Consider the following 25,468-nt stretch of genomic DNA (forward strand, 5'->3'; position numbering starts at 1 on the left):
TTTCTCTAAATTTGTCATTGGTACCAATATATACCATGACAGCTGGGTCCTCTCCAGCACCACCCAGCAATCTGTCCATGCAATCTGCAATGTTCCGAACCTGAGCACCCAGTAAACAACATACTGTTTGGTGATAACGATCTTTTTGACAGATTTCCCTCTGTATCTTTCCAATAACTGAATCCCCTACCACTAGTATGTGCTTATCCTTTCTTGTAACCTTGCCCCCATCCTCATCACATTCTGGTAGAGTCTCGGTGTGAATGTCACATGCTGGTGGAGTCTCCGTGTGAACATCACATGCTGGTGGAGTCTCCGTGTGAACGTCACATGCTGGTGAATTCTTTACGTGAATGTCACATTCTGGAGGAGTCTCATTGTGAACATCGAATACTGGAGGAGTCTCATTATGAATGTCACATTCTGGAGGAGACTCATTGTGATCGTGAAATTCTGGAGTAGCCTCATTGTAAACATCACATTCTGGAGGGGCCTCATTATAAACATCACATTCTGGAGGAGACTCATTGTGAACATCACATTCTGGAGTAGTGTCATTGTGAAAGTCACATTCTGGAGTAGTGTCATTGTGAAAGTCACATTCTGGAGAAGACTCATTGTGAATGTCACATTCGGGAGGAGTCTTATTGTGAACGTCACATTCTGCCAGAGTCTCAGTGGTAATGCCACAACCCACTGGAGTCTTAGTGGGAAAGTTACATTCTGCCTGAATATCAACAGAATCGTTGCATGCTGGAGGGGTCTTGATGTGAATGACACGTGGTTGATTTAACATTTTTTCCAAGTTTTTGGTTATTTTCTTTCCCAACATAGCTGCACCCTGCTCATTTAAGTGCAATCCATCCCTGCTGTAGAGCAAGTAACCAACTGAAAAGTCAGTCCAGGTCTCCATGAAGCCAAATCCCTCCTTCCTGCACCAGTTCTTCAACCACTTGCTAAGCTCCCTAAGCTCCTGCTGCCTCCTCGGTGTGGCTCGAGGTACAGACAGTTTTTCTAATAATGCTGCCTTGGAGGTTCTTTTCTTCAATATAGCCCCTAAGTCCCTGAAATCATTTTGTAGGGCGCTCCATTTTCTTCTGTTGTCGTTGGTTCCAATATGTACCATGACAACTGGGTCCTCCCCAGCCCCATCCAACAATCCATCCATCCGATCTGCAATGTCCCGAACTCGTGCAACCGGGAAACAATATACTGTTCGTCGTTCGTGGTCATTCTGACAGATTGCCCTCTCTGTCCCTCTGATAACAGAATCCCCTACAACCAGGATCTGCCTATCCTTTTCTTTAAGCTTGCCCTTATCTTCATGGGAGGAGATATTCAAATGGCTGCCCTGGTATTTTGATGGGTTCTCAACATGAACGTCACATTGTGCTGCAGTCTCAACATAAATGTGACATTCAGGTGGTGTCTCAATGTGAATGTCACATTCTGGTGGAGGCTCTGTGTGAACATTACATGTTGGTGGATTCTCCGTGTGAATGTCACATGTTGGCGGAGTATCAGTGTGAACGTCACATGCTGGTGGGGTCTCCGTGTGAACTACACATGCTGGTGGAGTCTCCGTGTGAATGACACATGCTGGTGGAGTCTCCGTGTGAATGACACATGCTGGTGGAGTCTCCGTGTGAACATCACATGCTGGTGGTGTCTCCCTGTGAACATCACATGCTGGTGGTGTCTCAGTGTGAACGTCACATGCTGGTGGTGTCTCCGTGTGAATGTCACATGCTTGTGGAGACTCCTTGTGAACGTCACATGCTGGTGGAGTCTCAATGTAGCTTTCATATTCTGTCTTTCTCACTGGGGTAGTCCTGCCTTGTGAGCTGTGTCTGCAGTAAATACTGCATACATCTGCAATAAAAAAGAAGAATCAGATTTAGCACCTTCACCTACATTATATATTAGAGATTAGTTTCGTACGAATTGAAAATTCGTATGAATTTCCATGAATTCGTACATTCAGGAGGATCCGAAATACGAATTGCTATGCTTCCAAATTTTGTACGAAATACTAAATTTAATTTACGAAATTCGGATCCAAATTCCTAACGAACATTTGTAATTGTTACGAAAAGTTAACAAACCTAAAAGTTAAAAACCCAGGAAGTCACAGCACAGGGATGGTGGGAGCCCCTCATAATGATAAATTAATCATAACGAACATTTGTAATTGTTACGAAAAGTTACCAAACTTAAAAGTTAAAAAGTAAAACCTAGGAAGTCAGCACAGCACAGGGATGGTGGGAGCTCCTCATAATGATAAATTCATCATAACGAACACTCGTAATTGTTACGAAAAGTTAACGAACCTAACAAAAATTCGTATTTAGTACGAATCCAAATTGAATTTCGGACAAGAATTACAAAATAATAATTAATTTCAATATGGACCGGAACGAAACAAAAAAACAAAACAAATTTATTGACAGCGCACATGTATATATATATATATTTGTATACAACATCAAGTTATGGAGAGAAAAGCTCAAAATTCCAGTGCAAGGGACAATATATAATCCCAACATGACAGAGACACAGAGATGACTAATGTTGGCCTTCATTTAAAAATGTTGGTTGCCTGGCAGTTATGCCGACCCACTATGAATGAATGAAATTAGTAAAAAAGGGGACTGATTCTTCACTTTCAGGTGAGGTGGAGTAATCTGCAGTGCTTCTGTTTCTTATTATTAAACACCCGGCCTTTTTTATTGTAATTCCTTGAATTGTTGCGGTGGATTGATATAGAAGAAGCCGGGACTGGGAATCGCTGCATTGCAGATTACTCTGCCGCACCCCAAAGTGAAGAAATAGGGGTGACTCCTCATCATTGTTTGTGGCAATCCCTATACATGTGTACATATGGGGGGGTGGCCCCTCATCATGTATACATATGGGGGGTGCTGTCAGGGCTGGGCTCAGCCCTTCCTTCTCTGAGCTGGTCACTCAGCTGTCGGCTAATTGCCAGCTCCCATCTCTCTCCACAGTTACCCAGCTGTTGTTGATTTTGCTCATCAGTCCTGCCTACTTAAAGCCGTCCAGCTCACCTGATCTCTGCCTTCACCTTGGTCACATCACAAGAAACCTCCTGCATTCCTGTTTAAAGACTGGCTATGCTGACATCCCTTCTGGCTCCTTATCCTGCTTGCTGTTCCTCTACTTGGATCCCTGACTTCTGGCCTGGCTGATTACCCGATCTGGTTACTGAACTCTGGCTTGGCTAATTACCCGATCTGGTTACTGAACTCTGGCTTCACTGACTACCCAATCCGGTTACTGGACTCTGGCTATGCTTTGACTACGCTTACTCTATTTACCTTTTTATTTTTATTAATAAACAAGTGTGATTTTACTGTACTTCTATCTCGGTCTGGTTCATGGTTTCTGACAGTTGCTCCTGATCAATGGGAAAAAAGGATCCACTGAAAGGGTTTCAGTTATCTTGTATCTATCAATAGTTTTCAAAGAATTTTAAAACAGAAGGGGATTTTAATGGTGCCAAAACACACACAAAAAATTGCTATAAAAATATCTTTATTGGAGTCCAAAGTTTTAAAAGAAACGGGGGACAATGAATGTTGTCCACATTTCATAAAAACAATTCAGTGCACATGTACAATATACACATAAAGTAGCTACTGTAACCAGTGTGATACTTGTTGCTCGACATGTTTCACTTTTCAGGAGCTTATAAAGCAATATGTAGCTACAAAAAGACAAATACAATTAAAATAAAAATACCAACAATAATGTAAAAAAATTGGCATTAATAATTATTAAAAAGTATGCATGACTGTAAATAAACATTTCTGTTATCAAAGTAAATGTGTATCAAAAATATATAACAACATAAATAATATGTTTAGTGAATATCCATGATGCTCTGTGCACTATACAGCGGGGCACACAACATGAACATAAAACTCATTTGAACCCTTTCACTGTTGGAGATTTTTGTTGATTTCTACTCTCCCAGCATTCCATAGTTTGTGAAATGATGAAGGTCCCAGTCACACCTCTGAAATACAACTGGATGGCAAACACCCAACAAGCATAGCGCCCCCCATTGATTTCAGTGCGTTGCCCAATGCTCCACAAGCGTGGCAAAGTAGCTCATGACACATTCCGCTTTGTTTTATCACCCACGCATTTTGCCACATTTCTTGAATTGGGGTCTCACGTTTTGGGGGGACATTTACATTAAATGACACTACAAGCGTGAGGCACATATTTTTGCATGTTCCGGGATTGCGTGGAAACGTGCATTTCTGTGCGCATTACCGGAACGCGCAGATTTGACCGGAGACTGATAGGGTGGAAAGTTGTCACCACAGCATGCCGTGTTCCGCCATATTTCCATTTTGTATCGGTGACCACCATACAAGAACTTTTTTTAGAAGCGGGCAGACATGTTTTCTTTGGATGGAAATGTTGGAGGAAAGTTCTTTCCCTCCTTTACTCCAGAGTTTGAATATCTGTAAAATGTGCTGTGAATGTGAGCAGACAGGGAATGTCTATCATGGCTCTGATCAACCTTCCTAAGATGAGTCCCCGCAAACTACGAACCTTCCCAAAGCTGCAGAAGATGGAAGGAAAATGGGGGGGAGACATTTTCTTAGAGGGGGCTCCCCACAATTTCTGGGTTATGGGGGGGGGTCTCACTGTTGCTATGGAGATAAAGGGTCTTGCTGTGTAATTGGTGTCTCTACAGAGGGCCGTACAAGCCCAGAGGACCCTCCGCCACCAACAAACCTGTCCAGGGGATTGGCAGGAAACCTGCAGGTATTGGCAACGAAGAAGAGGAGTCTGCAGAGCCAATCCAACAGGTAGGCCATGTGATAATGATCAGTCAGTACAGGAGTCAGTCATCTATTTCCATCCTGTATATTGTACAGTCACACCAGTCCCTGCCCCCAAGGAGCTTACAATCTAATCTCCCTAACTCACATTCATACACATACTAGGGCCAATGTACCTCCCAACATGGCTTTGTAGTGTGGGAGGAAACCCACGCAGACGCAGGGAGAACATGCAAACTCCAGGCAGGTGGTGCTGTGGTTGGGAATTGAAGTGAAGACCCCGATGCTGCCAGGCAGAAGAGCTAACCACTTAATTCCTGTAACTTGTGGTGGGACTGCAGCTTCTTGTTGTATGTTTCTGTACAATGTAACAGCTCCTATGCTGCACTGCATGTGGATTAAGCTGGACTTGTAGGAAGATCTTAGTTTGCCAAAGACAAGCAGTTACTCATTGGGCCATTTTATATTTAAATGTCATTTTATTAAAAAGCCAAAAGAGAGAAATGAGATTGAAATAGTTTGTATAGAGATAGAAGATGGTGGGAGGAGGGGCGGTGCTGGGGGAACTACTTGGAGGATATTAATGGATAGGAATCTGCTGATGGAGCTGGTGCTTGTCTGGGCACTGGAATGTGGAAGCCTATAGACTGTGGGAGGGGCTTATTCATAAAAGCGTGTTGTACGATCACCTTGTCATTTTCTCTTTGGGTGATTGGTGGAAATCCATTGAGGGGAGAATATATCTAATGGATGAAGAAACGCTGATTTGGTGGTTTTTGGTGATAGAATAACGTGTGATTGGCCCAGAGGTCCTCAGGGTTTTGGGGGGGGAGGGGCATTAGCACCATCACTGGCGGGGGAGCACTTTTTCTATTGAATTGTAAGGATAAAAGCACGGGGGATAGGATGATGTTTGATAAATACAATAACACTGAATTTTGTGAATGAACATTTTCAAGGCCTTTTTTTTTGGGGGGGGGGGTTTCACGTTTTTCACAAATCTGGATATTGATTTCATGATGTAATGCACAGTGTTGTATCTCGTGTTTTATCTTCATATGTCTTTCACAAATGTGAATATTTAGGATTTATTGTATGGTGGTGAATGATATGAAAAATGATATTGTTGGTAATATAGATCAGCAGTTAGTAGTGAGGAGGATCAGCGCCGACTTTATTTTGCTTTTTTATTTATAAATTTATGCTGTCTATTTTGCAGCTTAGGTTTGTAAACAAACCGGTTGCAATGACAACAGTGTTGTTTACCTTTCTAGCTGATATTCCATGTAGACCCCTATATTTCCTACTAAATCTAAACAACCTTGTTGTCATAGCAACCGGTTTGTTTACTTGTTTACAAACCTAAAAAAAGGTTTGTCAGCTAACAGGTAAACAAGGTTGTTGTCATAGCAACTAGTTTGTTTACTTGTTTACAAATGTGAGCTGTAAAACAGACAGTGGGAGGATGTGTTTTTTTTTTTTTTACAGTTCAGGTTTGTAAACAAGTAAACAACATGGTTGCTAGGACAACAAGCTTGTTTACCTTTTAGCTGACAAACGTTTAGGTTTTTTAGGTTTGTCTTTCACAAATGTGAATATTTACGATTTATTGTATGGTGGTGAATGATATGGAAATGATATTGTTGGTAATATAGATAAGCAGTTAGTAGTGAGGAGGATCAGCGCCAACTTTATTTTGCTTTTTTATTTATATATTTATGCTGTCTATTTTACAGCTCAGGTTTGTAAACAAACCGGTTGCTATGACAACAGTGTTGTTTACCTTTCTAGCTGATATTCCTTGTAGACCCCTATATTTCCTTCTAAATCTAAACAACCTTGTTGTCATAGCAACCAATTTGTTTATTTCTTTACAAACCTAAAAAAGGTTTGTCAGCTAAAAGGTAAACAAGGTTGTTGTCATAGCAACCGGTTTGTTTACTTGTTTACAAATGTGAGCTGTAAAACAGACAGCGGGATTATGTGTTTTTTTTTTTTTTTACAGCTCAGGTTTGTAAACAAGTAAACAACATGGTTGCTATGACAACAAGCTTGTTTACCTTTTAGCTGACGAACCTTTTTAGGTTTGTAAACAAGTAAACAAACTGGTTGCTATGGCAACAGTGTTGTTTACCTTTCTAGCTGATCTCTCATGTACTCTTATGTTTTTGGGTTTTTTTTAATATATCTAAACAACCTTGTTGTCACAGCATATGGTTTGTTTACACATCTGAGCTGACAAATTTTTACAGCTCAGGTTTGTAAACAAAATGGTTGCTATGACAACAAGGTTGTTTACCTTTTAGTTGACATCTTATGTATAGGGCTCTGTGTTCTCTAGAACAAGTATACATACATGTAACCAATAGCAACCAATCAGAGGTTGAGTGAAGAAATGAGAGTGTTTGCTATGAGGGTAGTGGGGGGGGAGGGTGTCTTGTAAGGCCCTGGATTGTTTATTATGGGAGAATACAGAGACTGAATCTACTCGTTGCCTGGCTGTCAGTCTGATCCATTGCTTTCTGTCCGTTCTCCATCACTGATTGGGAACAAGTTCTAAATGAACATGCAGTGATGCAGAAAGCATGGAAGCCAGAGCCAGCCAGGAGTATATCATTTTCGGAAGGCGATCAGCAATGGCAGCCTACATATTTCTCTCAGTATGGGTTCCCTTGTAACCATTTGGGGGAATCCTAGTGGTCCACGAAAACATTTATCCCTAGAAAGAGACTCTGCAATCCAAGATGGCCGCTGTGTGTACAGTAGACACTCCTCTCCTTATTTATTGCTATGGGAGAGATTCTGCTCACTTCCTGCCTTTCTGACCCCGAAGGAAGTAAGGGCTAAATCTCCACTATGGGGACCCCAGACAGTGATAAAGATCTAAACCACTCCCACTCTACTATTGTGACCAATCAGATTATGGGATTACACCATGGAAACAGAGATACATTGATTATCCATTATGATTGTATCCTTTCCATTGAAATCCACTTCCCCAGATGTATCATATTGATTGAATGGGTTGTCATCTATAGATCGATTATTCTTATTGAAGTAGATCAATCAGATTATGTGATTATCACCACCATTAGGGTTTAACCTCTTCAGCTCTGGAAGGTTTTACCCCCCTTCATGACCAGACCATTTTTTGTGATATGGCAGTGCGTTACTTTAACTGAAAATTGTGCAGTCGTGCCATGTTGTACCCAAATAAAATCGATGTCCTTTTTTTTCCCAAAAATAGAACTTTCTTTTGGTGGTATTTGATCACCTATAAACAAAAAAAAAAAATTTAGAAAAAAAAAAAATTTCACTTTTTGCTATAAAAATCCAATTAAAAAATTTAGAAAATAAAATGTCTTCATCAATTTAGGTTAATATGTATTCTGCTACATATTTTTGTAAAAAAAAATCCCAATAAGTGTATATTGATTTTGGTTCACAAAAGTTATAGCATCTACAAATATGGGATATTTTTTTATTTATTTATTTATTTTTACTAGTAATGGTGCTGATCTGTGTGACTGTGACATTGCGGCGGACAAATCAGACACTAAGTGACACTTTTGACACTTTTTGGGGACCAGTGACACCAATACAGTGATCAGTGCTAAAAATATGCACTGTCAATGTACTAATGACACTGGCAGGGAAAGGGTTAACATCAGGGGCGATCAAAGGATTACTTGTGTGCCTAGTTGGTGTTTTCTTACTCTGGGGGGGGGATACTTGTACTAGGGGAAGGCATAGATCCATGTCATAACATTTTGTTATGTTACAGCCTTATTCCAAAATGGAATAAATTCATTATTTTCCTCAAAATTCTACAAACAATACCCCATAATGACAAGGTGAGAGAAGTTCGCTTGAAATCTTTGCAAATTTATTAACTACATACGGACCAGCCACCGTCGTTATACGTCGCTACTTTGACCTTAAATACTGTTGTTATTGCAGCAGCTAGCTGCCATAACCCCGGTATTTTTAAAAACGGCGGATTGTCCTCTTTCGGATAAAAGTGGTCTCAGCACGAGATTCACCACTAGATCACTTTTATCGGTGGCGGGTGAACCCCCCCCCGCCACGCTGGTAGTGGCGGAGCTGATCGGTTCTTGTCCCCTCACTGCCTGGATGCCGAGTGAGGGGAAGATGGCACTTTTTTTTTTTCAAATGACATTTCATTTTTTTTTATTATTGCATCTTAGTGTAAATATGAGATTTGAGGTCTTTTTGACCCCAGATCTCACATTAAAGAGGTCCTGTCATGCTTTTTTTCATATTACAAGGGATGTTTACAATCCTTGTAATAGGAATAAAAGTGACCCATAACATTTTTTTTAAAAGGACAGTTCCAAATAAAAAAAAAAGTTAAATAAATAAGAAAAATAAAAATTAAAAATATAAAGCGCCCGTCCTATACGTGAGTAGCGCCGACATATGAAAACGGTGTTCAAGCCACACATGTAAGGTATCACCGTGATTGTTAGAGCGAGAGCAATAATTCTAGCCCTATAACTCCTCTGTAACTCAAAACTGGTAACCTATAGACATTTTTAAACATCGCCTATGGAGATTTTTAAGGGTAAAAGTTTGTCGCCATTCCACGAGTGGGCGCAATTTTGAAGCGTGACATGTTGGGTATCAATTTACTCGGTGTAACATTATCTTTCACAATATAAAAAAAATTGGGCTAACTTTAATGGTGTGTTATTTTTTAATTCAAAAACGTAATTTAAAAAAAAAATAAGATGTGCCATAAAGTATTGCAACGACCACCATTTTATAGTCTAGGGTGTTAGAAAAAGACTCCTCCCATGTAAATAAGTATCACAGACTCTTCCCATGTACATAAGTATCACAGACTCCTCCCATATACATAAGTATCACAGATTCCTCCCATGTACATAAGTATCACAGGCTCTCCCCATGTACAGAAGTATCACAGGCTCCTCCCATGTACAGAAGTATCACAGGCTCCTCCCATGTACAGAAGTATCACAGACTCTTCCCATGTACATAATTATCACAGACTCCTCCCATGTACATAAGTATCACAGACTCCTCCCATGTACATAAGTATCACAGGCTCCTCCCATGTATATAAGTATCACAGGCTCCTCCCATGTATATAAGTATCACAGGCTCCTCCCATGTACATAAGTATCACAGGCTCCTCCCATGTACATAAGTATCACAGACTCCTTATTTATTGCTAAGGGAGAGATTCTGCTCACTTCCTGCCTTTCTGACCCCAGAGGAAGTGAGGGCTAAATCTCCACTATGGGGACCCCAGACAGTGATAAAGACTTGTCAGCGGGATCTAAACCATTCCCACTCTACTATTGTGACCAATCAGATTATGGGATTACACCATGGAAACAGAAATACATTTATTATCCATTATGATTGTATCCTTTGCATTGAAATCCGCTTCCCTAAATGTGGCATATTGATTGAATGGGTTGTCATTAGGGATGGGCGAACGGTTCGGCCCGAGCATAAGTTCGGGCCGAACTTTGGTTGCTCGGCGAACAACGAACATTATGCGGTGTCCGTGGCAAATTCGAAAGCCACCGAACACCGTTAAAGTCTATGGGACACTAACCCGGTGACGTAAACGGGTGACCCCGTCCCCCTCTGACGCCACGGGGAAGGCCTGATTCACATTTGTGCAGGTTGCAGTTTGCATATTGCAGGTGCATTTTGCATTTTCAATACACATCTTTAAACCATTGAAGTCTATGGAACCAAAAACCGGAAAAAAAAACCCTGGCCCTTTCCATAAAATGCACAGATGTGAACTACATCCATAGGAAACCATGTTAAATGGACTGTAGTGTGTTTCTGCAAAACTGAAAATGCACTAAAAAATGCATAGGTGTGAAGCAGACCTGAGTGCTTTTTAAATTTTGCAGATTCGCACTATAGTCCATCTAAAGTGGTGTTCCGGCCGAAATTATACTTTTTAAATAAAAATACCCCTATAATACACAAGCTTAATGTATTCTAGTAAAGTTAGTCTGTAAACTAAGGTCTGTTTTGTTAGTTTATAGCAGTAGTTTGTTATTTTATAAGCTTACAGCAGGCCGTGGCCATCTTAAGTGTGGGCATCTGAAGCCAGACTGTATTTCTTCCTGTATCTCATCCTTGCAGATCTCACGCATGCTCAGCAGCACAAGCAGTGTAATAGGTTTCAGGTCAGGTTTCCATAGCAACAGCAGTTTCAGAGGAAGTTGCTGCCCCTTCCCAGAAGGCATTGCAAACAGGAAATGATGCGATGGGCCGCAGCCAGGGAGGAGGAAGTGAAATATAAATACAGCAGATATACAGTAGGTGCTGAGAAAAAAAATAAAAAAATATCCAATTTGTTTACAGTGCACAGTTTAGTGAGGGATGCTGAAGAGTTGTAAAAGTGGGTGGAACTCCACTTTAACATGGTTTCTTTTGTAACACGTTCTGTAGTGCAAATCAGCAAAATGAAAAAACACTAAAAATGCATAGGTGTGAATCAGGCCTTACTGAAACTGGAGAGTGCAAAATCTGGTGCAGCTGTGCATAGGGACCAATCAGCTTCCAGGTTTTTCTTTTTTTGTCAAAGCTTAACCACTTACAGACCTCCCGCCGTCGTTATACGGCGGCTGTTTGAAGGAGGATATCGTTGTTATGGCAGCAGCTAGCTGCCATAACCCCGGTATGCTCTTCTTCAGGGACTGTCCGCTTCAAGATAAAAGTGGTCTCTGCGGCAGATTTGCTGCAAGATCACTTTTATCGGTGGCGGGGGAGGGCTCCAGCCACGATCCGGTACCCTCCGCTGCTTACCGGAGCCGTCGGCAGCGGCGGAGGCGGTCGTGGCCTTTCGGTAGCTGGGTATGGAGACGAGTGAGGGGAATATGGCCCCACCCGTCTCCATACAATTGCTGGGTGGAAGCGACGTCAAAACGTCACTTCCGCCCACAGCTCTTAAAGGGCCATTTTTTAAAATAATTTTTTTAAATTACAATTTTTTTTTATTGCATTTTATTCTAAATATGAGATCTGAGGTCTTTTTGGCCCCAGATCTCATATTTAAAGTGGAGTTCCACCCAAAAAAAACACATTTCATTAATGTGCATTAAAAAAAAAAAAAATTTGAAAAAATTGTTTTTTTTTTTACTTTTTTATGCCTGTTGCTATGTGGTCCCTCGAAATCTGCCTCCTTCAGCACCTGGGCTCCTGACGTCACTTCCCTCAGCGCAGGAAGGGAGATCACCTCTCCCCCCTCCCTCTAGGCAATCATCTGGGACACGTGACAGGTCCCAGATGATTGCGAGGCCAGTCACGGCGCGCGACGCATGCATATGCAGTGGGTGCCCGGCAGTGAAGCCACAGCCGGGCGCCCACAGTTAAAATGTCGGTGCCACCGAGAGGAGGGGGAGACGAGCGGAGTTTCGATCCCCCGCATCGCTGGACCCTGGGACATTAAAAAGTCAGCAGCTGCAGTATTTCTAGCTGCTGTTTTTTTTTTTTTTTTTAAGCTGAACTCCGCTTTTAGGCTCGATTCACACCTATGCATGTTGCTTTTGAGCGTTTTTGGAGGGTTTTTTTTCATGCTTGCCACGTTTTTGAGCAGCGTTTTTGCTGCGTTTTTGCCGCGATTTTGCCGCGATTTGCGTTTTGCGTTTTTTTTTTACAGTTTTTTTTTACAGTCTTAAAAAAAATAAAAAAAAAAAAAAACGGCAAAAACGTTTGCTTGTCCATTGAATTCTATTACATGCAAAACGCCGCATTTTGCATGAAAAAAAGTCCCTGACCCTTTCCAAAAATGCAGAGAAACAAAAAGGCATTGATGTGAACATGTTCCATAGGAACCCATGTTAAAAAATTCCCGTGCATTTCTGCAAAATGCAAAATGCATCAAAAAACGCGCTAGTGTGAATGGAGCCTAAGAGGTCCTGTCACGCTTTTTTCTATTACAAGGGATGTTTGACATTTTTTTTTTTAAACCGTGTAAAAATAAAAAATAAAAGGTAAAATAAAAAAAATTAAAATATTTTAAACACGCCACGTCCTGACAAGCTCCAAGCTAGCGTGCAGAAGAGAACGCATACTTGAGCAGCACCCGCATATGAAAACGGTGTTCAAACCACACATGTGAGGTATCGCTGTGATCGGTAGAGTGAGAGCAACAATTCTAGCCCTAGACCTCCTCTGTAACTTAAAGCATGCAACCTGTAGAATTTTTTAAACGTTGACTATGGAGATTTTTAAGGGTAAAAGTTTGTCACCATTCCACGAGCGGGCGCAATTTTGAAGCGTGACATGTTGGGTATCAATTTACTCAGCGTAACATTATCTTTCACAATATAAAAAAAAATTGGGCTAACTTTACTGTTGTCTTATTTTTTAATTCAAAAAAGTGTATTTTTTCCAAAAAAAGTGTACTTGTAAGACCGCTGCGCAAATACAGTGTAACAGAAAGTATTGCAACGACTGCCATTTTATTCTCTAGGGTGTTAGAAAAATAAAATGTATAATGTTTGGGGTTTCTAAGTAATTTTCTAGCAAAAACTGTTTTTAACTTGTAAACAACAAAACTCAAAAAGAGGCTCGGTCCTTAAGTGGTTAAAGAGGTTGTAAACCTCCCTGTATGATTTGTACCTATAGGTAAGCCTAGAATAAGGCTTACTATAGGTACTGTAAATATCTTCTAAACAGCGCACGTTTAGGAGATATTTACAGTCAGGCCTTTTTTTCTCAAACAATAGGTGCTGGAACTTAACCACGGCCCCACAAAACCCCTCCCCCTACACACACCCTCCAAATCACATCAAATAGTGGCTGTGTTCAGTCAAATTTCACAAAAACAGTAGGAGGGTCTTAAAGGGGCATTAAATACCAGAATTGCATTACATACAGAGTGCAGAGCTGTCACTTGTAAACACAGAAACCAGACTTCTGTGTTTACAAGTGATTGTGGTGAGCAGGCACCAAAGGGTCTGAGCCAGAGGTGGTGAAACTGAGTTCCACCAAGTTCCCCCTGAAAAAAAGCCCTGACAGTACCTATAGGTAAGCCTTATTCTAGGCTTACCTATAGATACAAATCCTACAGGGAGGTATATTTACTGTATACTGCGCCAATGACGTAATCGGCACATGCGCGCTGAAGAAACGGCCACCCATGCCGTTTCTTCAGAAGACAGTGCCGAGACCGGTGGCTCTCACGCGCATCCCGGAGTCCGTGGCCCCGGAAGGAAGATGGGTGAAGATGGATGCGGCCTGCAGCGGGGGAGATGTGGGCTTCCTTTGCAGGTAAGTGTCACATAATGTACTGTTATAGGATGCATACTAGCACATTATGCTTTTACTTTGCAGGGATAAAAAAAGGGGGGGGGGGATGGAGTTTACTTCCTCTTTAAGCTGAAGTTAGAAGCTGATTGGCTACCATGCACAACTGCAGATTGTGTACTCTCCAGTTTTAGTAAATAACCCCCAATGCGTAGTACCCATAGCAGTGAATAGGAATCTGTCCTGCACTAGTCTAGCTTAGTAAACTCTGATTAGTTACTGTGGGTTATTCCTTGCTGTACTTTTTCTCCTTGTTTTTCCTTTTTATTTTATGGTATTGTTATTGTGTTAGTCCCCATGCGTTTTACTTTGCAATGTATGATGATGACACAAGGTATAGGAATTTTCTAATTAAAATGGAATTGACCTATGCACTTCAAATGCCATGGCTGTAACAATGGTTGCCAATTGAAGTCCCTGTCTAATGTTGCAGCTTTCTTCTTCAATGAATAGGATGTTGATTCTCCAGGAACCCCACAGTGTACGGTTACATGTGAGCTGGAAACAAACCTGCATTGTTACCCATCACATCCCTTCACCAAGTGGCATTGGGAAAAAATCTGGATAATATGATTGTCTTCAGAGGACATCATATTATTGTTAAAGGTCCACTCCACCCAAAACTGATATTTTAGTACTGAGTGGATACTGGTGGGTTCAATCACTCACTGATATCCTGTGTTTTGGCTCTTACAGTGCCTTGAAAAAGTATTCATATCCCTTGAAATTTTCCACATTTTATCATGTTACAACCAAAAACGTAAATCTATTTTATTGGGTTATTATGTGATAGACCAACACAAAGTGGCACATAATTGTGAAGTGGAAGAAAAATGATGAATGGTTTTCAATTTTTTTTTACAAATAAATATATGAAAAGAATGTGGCGTGCATTTATATTCATCCCCCTTTACTCTGATACCCCTAACTAAAATCTAGTGCAACCAATTGCCTTCAGAAGTCAACTAATTAGTAAATAGTGTCCACCTGTGTGTAATTTAATCTCAGCTGTTCTGTGAAGCCCTCAGAGGTTTTTTAGAGAACCTTAGTGAACAAACAGCATCATGAAGGGCAAGGAACACACCAGACACGTCAGGGTTAAAGTTGTGGAGAAGTTTAAAGCAGGGTTAGGTTAGAAAAAAATATTCCAAGCTTAAGACCCCTTTCACACTGAAGGCGATTTTCAGGCGTTTAAGCGCTAAAAATAGCGCATGTAAAGCGCCTGAAAGGCACCTCTCAAGCCTCCCGAGTGTGAAAGCCCGAGTGCTTTCATACTGGGTTGGTGTGCTTGCAGGATGGGAAAAAAAGTCCTGCAAGCAGCATCTTTGGGGCGGTGCGTGAGCCGTGTATACACCCTTCCTAAACCGCTCCGCCATTGAAATCAATGGGCAGCACTGCCAAAGCCTCTGCAAAGCACTTCGGCAACGGCGCTTTGCGGGCGCTTTCAACCCATTGTTAATCCCTTCTTTGGGGTTAAAAGTGCCCCGCTCCCGCCCTCACAGTGCTGGAAAAGCACCGCTAAAACTAGCAACACTTTACCGCTAGCGTGGCCCGCGTCCCAGTGTGAAAGGGCTCTTAAACATCTCATGGAACACTGTTCATTCCATCATCCGAAAATGGAAAGATTATGGCACAACTGCAAACCAAGACGTGGCTGTCCACCTAAACTGACAGGCCGGGCAAGGAGAGCATTAATCAGAGAAGCAGCCAAGAGGCCCATGTTAACTCTGGAGGAGCTGCAGAGATCCACAGGTGGGAGAATCTGTCCACAGGACCACTATTAGTCGTGCACGCCACAAATCTGGCCTTTATGGAAGAGTGGCAAGAAGAAAGCCATTGTTGAAAGAAAGCCATAAGAAGTCCTGTTTGCAGTTTGTGAGAAGCCATGTGGGGGACACAGCAAACATGTGGAAGAAAGTGCTCTGGTCAGATGAGACCAAAATTGAATGTAGCACCCTGATACTTAGACAGGGTTGCTAGTAAATGTGTTTACCAAGGGATAGTTGCTTTGGCCAATTGATAGGAGGTCAATTGATTTCGCCCTAATTCTGGAATTGCTGCACTTCTCTCTTCTGTCACTAAATGGCCAGGTATCTGGTGGCATTAGATAAGACAAGGGCATTGCAAGGGCAGATTAGGAGTGAATGGGGTGTCTCAGCCAATGGGCAAGGATTTTCTTAGGTCCCTTTCCCTGCATGACTGTCTGCCTATAGAAGTCTCTATAGGAGTCTGCTAAATTAACATTGCAACTACTAAAGATGTCCTGGCTCTAAACCTCTCCCCCACAGTTCTGTTTAAGAGACAATAAATCTCTTTGCATTCAAGAAGTGTCTGGTGCCCATTAATCTACCTTGCATTGCACCCACCATGCCTCGTAACTCACTCTACACAGAAGGATGTCAGCTGTCCCTAACTCTGCAGGTCACCATTAGGCCTGGAGAAGCCCGGGACTTGGCTACATGAACTTTTTGGCATAAATGCAAAACACTATGTGTGGAGGAAAACTAACACTGCACATCACCCTGAATACACCATCCCCACCGTGAAACGTGGTGGTGGCAGCATCATGTTGTGGGGATGCTTTTTTTCAGCAGGGACAGGGAAGCTGGTCGGATTGGATGGGAAGATGGATGAAGCCAAATACAGGGCAATCTTAGAAGAAGACCTGTTAGAATCTGCAAAAGACTTGATGCTGGGGCGGAGGTTCACCTTCCAGCAGGGCAACGACCCTAAATATACAGCCAGAGCTACAACAGGATGGTTTAGATCAAAGCATATTCATGTGTTTGAAAGGCCCATTCAAAGTCCAGACCTAAATCCAATTGAGAATCTGTTGCAAGACTCTCCATTCAATCTGACAGAACTTGAGCTATTTTGCAAAGAAGAATGGGTAAAATCTCACTCTCCAGATGTGCAAAGCTGGTAGAGACATCCCCAAAAAGACTTGCAGCTGTAATTGCAGCGAAAGGGGGTTCTTCAAAGTATTGACTCGGGGGGGCTGAATACAAATGCACACCACACTTTTCAGATATTTATGTGTAAAAAAAATTTGAAAACCATTTATCATTTTCCTTCCACTTCACAATTATGTGCCACTTTGTGTTGGTCTATCACATAATAACCCAATAAAATAGATTTACGTTTTTGGTTGTAACATGATAAAATGTGGAAAATTTCGAGGGGTATTAATACTTTTTCAAGGCACTGTAGGTTTGCCTCTGAACACATAAGCTTGGAGGTCCAGTCTAACTTTTCAGGGGTAGCATCACTTGGTCAGGCGGAGACATGCACAGCCGCCTTAAATTTAAATATGATAGAAGCGGGGAGGAGAGCTCCCCCCAGATTCTGTAGTTGGGGGCGCTGTTTGAGTGTGGGGGTCTATATACTTATACCATACTTCATGCTACACCCTAAATATGGGTGTAACATGAAGCATGGTCAATAAGGTAGCTTTTAAATTGTGTACAAATAACAAAAATGTAATAAATTACAGCTTACCAGTCTTTTTATCCCCCTCTCCCATGACAACTTTCCTTAACCCAACATAGCGGCTAGAAGCGGGTTGTACAGTAAGTCCCCTACTTACGAACAAGTTCCGTTCTTGGAGCTTGTTCGTAAGTCCAACCAAGATCAGTGCTTGCAGACAAAGGCTGCGAGCGCTGATCTGTGTGTTTTGGCGGGCCAATGGCTCCCGCTGCTGTGTCTCAGCCAATCAGGAGGGAGAGTCCCAGACAGCCAGGGCTCTCGTGCAACATTGCTAGATCGAGATAGTGCTCAGGTAAGTATTAGGAGAGCTGAAGAGGACTGCTGCACAATAAAGGTTTAGAATGCATTAGGATAAAAAAAACCTTCTGCCTTTAGAATCACTTTAAGCCTGGTACACACAGGGCCGCTGATAAGGCGGTACAGCCAGCCCTCCTGTACTGGGCCTGGGCCCCATCAGTTAAAGCAGGAGGGCCAGCTGTACTGTCTTATTGCAGACACCAAAACCTCTTCTGCCTCCCCCTGCAGCGCTGCCAGCTTATCCTACTCTTTCTCCTTCCAGCTTCACTGCAGGAGGATTGGTTCTAGCACATGCACCCCTTCCATCTGCTGTCTGGGCCCCCCCCTGTGTGTCCCTTTCTCCAACAGCACTGCTAGCTTCCCTCCTTTCCTTTCCTGCCGGCAGCTGCAGCGGGCAGGCAGGGGGATGTTTCAGGATGGAGAGCGGGGGGAAGGGGCCATCAAATATATAATTTATTGGCCTTGGCCGCTTCCTTTCCTGAATGAACACAGTGAGTGATCGGTACCAATCACCCGTGTCATAATAAACAGTGTTTACTATGCTTCAGTTTGTGAACGAGTAAGAAAAATGCATTAATCTGTGCAGTTGAGGCTGCAGAGAAAGGGACTGATAAATCTATGTCCTCAGTCACTTCCGCCCGGGGGTGGGGGGCCTGTCGGGTAGGCTGTATGGGGTCTCTGTGATTTATAACAGTAGCCCTGCGTTCATACCATGAGAATATTGGATGAATAATCATCCATTTTTTTTTTTTGCATGCTAGTCTCATATTGAAAACGAATAGGTTACTAGAGTTACGAAAATTCTCGCAAGACAGAATACAACTTCCCACGCTGATGTAATGTATTGTAATGTATTCTTTAGTTTCTGAAAATGCGCACCCTTAGTCACTCAATTTTTTGCAGACGAATACTTTACTGATCAAACTAAAATTGTTTGTTCTATTATCATACAAGAAAATATTTTGTGCTTGTCCCTTCAGATAATTTTGCATTAACTGTTATGATTGGCTCTCGAAAGCTGTGTACTAACGATCAGGTTATCGGACGATCGTTCTGAAAGCGGTATTTTTAGCTAATTTTTAATTGTACGTACTAGGCATTAGGCTATGCATGCCAGACATCTCCATGCATTACTTTCTATACTATATTATTTTCAGAGGTAATGACTGCTTTGGTAAATAGTATTACCAAAAAAATGCTTATCTTTATTGCATTGTGGATAGGGGAACCAAATTCCCTCCTAACGATACTAATGATGGCTTAAAGGAAGAAGGAAGGAAGAAAGCAAGGAAGTTCTAAGTAAACAACATTACTAATGGCAGGAAATTAGATAGCGATTTATAACTAGAGAAATGTAGTTATGCTACATAGGTCTAATGCGACCTGTACATTACATGCTGCAAGCGTGCAGAAATATCATAAGACATAAACCGTACATGAGAAGAGTCAGGGGCCAGCAATTATTTATATTAGTGTCCTTTCCATAGATCCCCTATAATATCATAGGGAAGTTGCTTTGCAATCTACCTTACAGCCCAAACAAATGCATATGCAGTCCTCAGTCTTGATTTATTCATTGATTATACCGCATCTTGCAGTGAGGGGTATCTAGTATATACTTAATATTATATTTAAAGAGCAGGCCTGAAAGCTAACTATAATGACTGCCTTTAACAGCCTTTTTCCTGTTAAAAACCTAGGTAGTCCACAACTTTTTTTTAAAAGTGAGACCCAGAATTGCTGTCATTGTTTGATAGATTCACTTCTCTTCTTATCCTGAGTAGAGAAAGGGGAAAGGGAAGTCAGGAAATATCTCCCCAACAAGAGTACAGAGAGTAATAAACACCTGGCAGATGTTCTAACCCTTGCAGTCAGCCCCATGGATTCACACCAGGTCTACCCATTGGTCACTGTGTGTCTCTGCTCCTGCAGCCTCCTGGGATATGTGACATGGTATCCCAGGAGGCTGCTGGAGCAGGGGCACGTCATTCTTGCCTAGGCAAGAAATGGGGGTGTGGGTAGGGTTGCCACCTTATCCCTTTAAAGCCGAACACATATAAATTACACAGGTTCTGAGGCTAATTTTTTGCAGATAAGGCACCAAGTGAGTTTAATTACCACCTTAATCAGCCACAGAACCTGTGTAATTCATATGTGCTTGGGTTTAAAGGGATGAGTTGGCAACCCTAGGTGTGGGACGGGCTGGAGTAAAACAAATAAAAAAGGTAAACAAGCAGAACAAAAACTGCGTTTTTAGTTCACTGGGTTGTGAGGAGGTTGAGTTTTTTAGGAGAAGGAAGGTCTTCTTTAAAAGGAGTTGTAAACCCTCATGGTTATTCACCTTATTGCATTCTAAGCATTAAGGTGAAAAACCTTCTGTGCTGCAGCTGCCCCCCCCAGGGCCCCTCTTTTTCTTACCTGAATCCGATCGTTCCAGTGATGAGCACGAGCCAGGCAGCTCCAACCGCTGTCTCAGATCCTCATTAGATAGGATTGATAGCAGCGGGAGTCATTGGCTCCTGCTGCTGTCAGTCAAATCCAGTGACACGGGGCCAGGCCGAGTCCTGCTGTCTGTGTCAATGAACGCAGCAGCAGGACTCGTGAGTGTGCCCGCATGTGCCCCAAGGGAAAGCGTCTCTCAATGAGGGCACTCGTTGAAGAGGAGGAGCCAGGAGAGCCGCCGGGGCACCCCAGAAAAGGAGGATCAGGGCCGCTCTGTGTAAAACCCTTGCACAGAGGAGGTAAGTATAACATGTTTGTTATTTTACAAAAGATCTTAACTCCGCTACTAAAATCCAAAGCTCCCAACTGTCCCTAAGTTAGAGAGAAACTGTCCCTGATTTGGAACAAAGTCAGTCTGTCCCTCTTTCCTCCTCATTTCCTCCTCATTTGTCCCTCATTTTGGTCTGATCTATATAGTTGTATATAAAATGTACTTTTTATCGTTCAAAAAGTGATTCCCAGTGTTAAACCTTTTATCCAATTTCCAAAATGCTGCATTTGTAAAATGTAAAAGCCAGTATAAAGGAATTGTAGTGCTAAAAAAAGCACTTGTGGGATTAACGAGTTAATTTTTATGTATAATTCTCTTTTAAGAGGGCGTGGCAGTGGGTGTGTCTAATGCCTACATACTTTTTCTAATAGTTGTCCCTCACTTCCATTTTAAAAAGTTGTGAGGTATGAAAATCCTATATAAGTTTTAACATGTTATGGTAACTGTAATAGTTGTCTTTTTTTTTTTATCTGCAGCATTCTTAAAAAATATCTGTATTTTATTAAAAAAATATATTGTGATGTGATCTTACCATGAAAGTCTTTATTAAGACCTCTTTCACACTGGGGCCGCCTGCGCGTTAGTGGTAAATCGACATTTGTTTTAGTGGCGCTTTACCGCTGTTTAAGTGGCGCATTTAACCCCAGCTACCGGCCGAAGAAGGGGTTAAAAACGCCCGTGTTGCGGCGCTTCCGAATCGCTTTTCAGGCACTTTGGAAGCGCTGCCCATTCATTGCAATGTGCGGGGAGTTTTGGGAGCGCTGTATACAGTGCTACCAAACTGCTACAAAGATGTTGCTTGCAGGACTTTTTCTAACGTCCCGCAAGCGTACCGCCCCAGTGTGAAAGCACTCAGGCTTTCACATTCGAGCGGCATGAGAGGCAGTTTTCAAGAGCTATTTTTAGCGCTTAAATGCCTGAAAACTGTCTCAGTGTGAAAGTGGTCTTAAAGCTCTTCCTGTTATGTTGTGACAATGGTCTCCCAGTTGTGCTCCTTCATTCTCACCCTATAACATACACCCCTGGTTAAGTCCATCCACACAAAGGAATGGTCCCGGTTGTCACTATCAGGAAAATTAGCTCTTCTCTACTGAGCATTAACATGCAAATGTGACCGCAGTGAGTGCATGTCCACAGGAAGTAGCTAAAAAGGCCTGGAGGAGATCAGCAGATGGACACAAAAACATTGCATGACATGATACACATAATAGTAAACAGCAACCATGTAATAATTTACTAATGTTTATACAGGATCTTGCTGGCAGAAAGATCCTGATTTACACTATGTTCCATAAATACATGTAAAGGCGAATGAGGCTACATTTACACGGGAGTGTGTGGATACTTTGCTGCGTTTAGAGGCAACTAAACGCCGCCTCTGGACGCAGCAACAGTCTCTGCTATGGTCACATACAAACTGGCCAATTACCTGTCAAAACTCCACAGAAAAGATTCCGGTTTTAGCGGTGGCTGTCAGATAAGTACTCTGTACAAATCAATGGCAGGTGCCATTGATTTGTGTAGAGTACTTATCTGACAACTGCCGCTGAAACCTGGTTTTTGCACACGGTGCGTGCAACAGTGTTTAAAACTGTGGCCAAGAATCTACTGATTCTTGCCAACAGCTGCACACAAACTCTTGTGTAAGACCCCTTTCACACTGAAGGCGATTTTCAGGCATTTTAGCGCTAGAAATAGTGCCTGAAAAATGCCTCCAATGCCTCTCCAGTGTGAAAGTCTGAGTGCTTTCACACTGGGGCAATGCGCTTGCGGGGCATTACAAAAAGTCCTGCAAGCAGCATCTTATGGGCGGTGTAGGAGCGCTGTATACAGTGCTCCTAAACCACCCTTGCCCATGCATGGGCAGCGCTTCTGAAGCGCCTGAAAAGCACTTCGGAAGCGCCACAACACACGCGGGATTTAACCCCTTCTTCGGCTGCTAGCGGGGTTAAAAGCGCCGCAAACGAAAAGCACCGCTAAAGTAACAGTAAAGCGCTGCTAAAACGAGCGTCGCTTTACTGCTAACGCGGCCACGGATGCAGGGTGAAAGCAGCCTAAATGTTGCATGCAAGTGCATACGTGTATGCATGTGTAAAATTTTTCTGCATCTTCTTCTATCTGCCAGTGCTTCAATGTACACGTATGCACTCACATACATTTGAGTATACAGGCGTAGATGCATAAATTACTGCACTCAAATGTAACATTTTCAATTTTTTTTTTTTTAACTCAGCTTATCGCTGCGTTACGGATCTTTACGCAGCTGTATGCCTTGTCCCATAGACAACAGTGCACCTATGTTCAGGTCTGTTAAAAAAAAAAAACGCTAAATTGGATACAAACGCAACAGATGGATACAAACAACCCTTATGTAAGAGACCTCTGCAGCTGCAGGTTTTGTTACGTAATTCATATTCAAAGATCATGACAAAGACTCCAAAGTCAGGTTTCAGTAACGTTCAAACAGCTTAAGCCCGTTCACATTGAATGCGACTTTGAAATCGTGTGACTTCATCTGAAATCGCATGATTTTTTTTTTTTTAACAAAGGGAAATCGCATGATTTTAAAGCCGCATGTCAGTGCAACTTGGAGGACAGGAACTACTTTTTCAAATCGGTTGTAGCGACAGGAACTACTTTTTCAAATCGGTTTGGACACACTGCCATTGCCATTGCGATTTGACCTGTGTGAACGGGGGGCTAAAAAAAGAGCGAAACATAAGTCAGACTTACAACTTTTTCACTCTAATTGATTTTTCTTTCGAGCAATTTATTATTAAAAGTCAGGTGAACCTCTGATAATATTGATAAATGTTCTGCATAGCCTCACATCCCAGCTCATGGGACCAAGATGTAAACAATGAAAGGGAGTCAGCGTGTGATATTGTGTGGCTTTGTATAGGATTCCCAAATCCCTACAAGTGTCAGCTGTCTGAACTTCCCTGACTATGAGAGCCTGGCTCCACCCTGCTGGAGTTCTCATGGGGTGGTCAGTTTCCATGTGACAACCGCGGACACAGGAGCCCTGGAGAAGGCAGGAGGTGTCTGGGATACAGCTGCTACACTGAGCCTTCATAGTGTGATCCAGGACAGGTAAAACATTTCTCGTCGTCAGTGCTGTGTGCATGCATGCTTGTGAACATTCCCTGTAAAAAAGGTTTTCATTTCTACTCTTATTACAGGATATGAAGCTTCCCCAGAAAACTTGTAATGGACACAGGAAATACCAGATGTCATTGTAAAAGCAAGATAAAGGTCTGCCTGCTTTCATTCTAATCCATTTGATGTATTTTTTTTTTTTTTTTTTTTTTTTATTTCCAGTCATCAGCTGTATGGGAAAAAGATTGTCTCTTCGGGCTCATTTCCTATTTTTTTGGGCAGTGTTCTCCCTGTGCCGTACTACGTTGAAGCATTTTGGAAAAAGTTGTGGATGTCCGTGTCTTTATTATCCCTTTCACCCCACCCATCCTCCTAAGTCAACTGGGCAATCTGACAAGCATATCTGCAAGCTGTTGCAGGTGGAATGACTGGAGACGTCACACTTCTTATTCACCTGTTGGACAAGTTGCAGAGAAACTTACTAGACGGGTTTGCACCACTTCGAGGCAGAGGGAGGAAAGGTAAAACAAATAAAAGAGAATTGCACTGAACGTAGAAAACTGGAAAAGTGCCTCCACTCCCCACGATGTGAGTAGTACGATCTCAGAACACTTACTATGTCGCAAAGTTGGAGTTGCTGGAAGAGAGCCGGCCAGAACTAAACCAGGTATGAGTAGCACGGGGCCTTCACCGTTTTACTACACTTTATACTGCTATGGGTGACACTAGTGGAATTGGAAACATGTCCTCGCAGTGCCCTACGGATGGAAACATGGATGACCCCATGTATGAGGAGTTATGTATAGACAATGACGGCGATGCCTTTGTCAACAATACAACTGAACATGGCCTCCCACAAAATTTGAGCCTGTGGCCTAACGCTTATCCAGTTGTCTGGCCGATTTCACCCTCTGAGGACTGTGAAAATGAAGTGTTGCCCAGTGAGAATTCCAGTGACAGAGGCAGTGCAGATAGTGCCAATCCTCAGGAAGCACGGAGTCGCACTTCATCCTTAGTGAACGGATTGCTGACAGAACTCTACGACACATACCGTGGAGGATTTGGAACCGGTCGTTGGCAATATCAGGATAGCGTGGACAGCTCGACTGAAGCATCTGGATCAGATGCCTTTCTGAGCAGAAGTAACCCTGAATGTGGATTCCTGCAGGAGTTGTCAGAACTCCAGGGCCGTAGGCATCAAATACAGTTCCTCAAGCAGAAAGGTGAGTGTGCTGCATATTAATGATGGTACTATATCATTTTCTGACCATATGCTTCAGAGGAGTTTGTGAATTTTTAGGAAGCGCTTTCTATAATTTCATGTTAAAATCACTGAGAGATCAACTAAACCTATAAACTTGTTTTTGTAGGTTTAATTGATTTTAATATGGAATCATGTATGATATTATATATATATAATCTTTATCAGTTATAATACCTGCTTTAAAGGCCTAAATAGAACAGTAATGACTATTGCACCACTCCTGTTTGTGTCACTTTCTCAGTTAGAGACAATGCAGTCTGTTTTTCATGTTGTACATAAAGAGGGAGATTTACTAAAACTGGTGCATGCAGAATCTGGTGCAGCTGTGCATTACCAATCGGCTTCTTGTGTGTGTTTTTTTTTTTTTTTTTTTTTTTTTTTTTTTGTAAAGCTTAAATGAACAAG

The 25,468-nt window shown here is 42.2% G+C and overlaps 1 protein-coding gene across 2 annotated transcripts in view; it reads left to right on the plus strand.

Moving 5' to 3' along the window:
• Window positions 1–23,669: 23,669 nt before the first annotated feature.
• TBC1D30 (TBC1 domain family member 30) overlaps window positions 23,670–25,468 on the plus strand; it is a 133,678-nt gene continuing 131,879 nt past the window's right edge. For both annotated transcript variants that reach the window (XM_073620121.1, XM_073620123.1), the window contains exons 1-2: window positions 23,670–23,793; window positions 23,883–25,022. In XM_073620121.1, coding sequence (XP_073476222.1) covers window positions 24,515–25,022 — 508 coding nt within the window. In that variant the 5' untranslated portion in view covers window positions 23,670–23,793; window positions 23,883–24,514. The remainder of the gene's footprint in view (window positions 23,794–23,882; window positions 25,023–25,468) is intronic.

This window comes from Aquarana catesbeiana, linkage group LG03, assembly GCF_042186555.1.
Source record: "Aquarana catesbeiana isolate 2022-GZ linkage group LG03, ASM4218655v1, whole genome shotgun sequence".
Taxonomy (NCBI): Eukaryota; Metazoa; Chordata; class Amphibia; order Anura; family Ranidae; genus Aquarana; species Aquarana catesbeiana.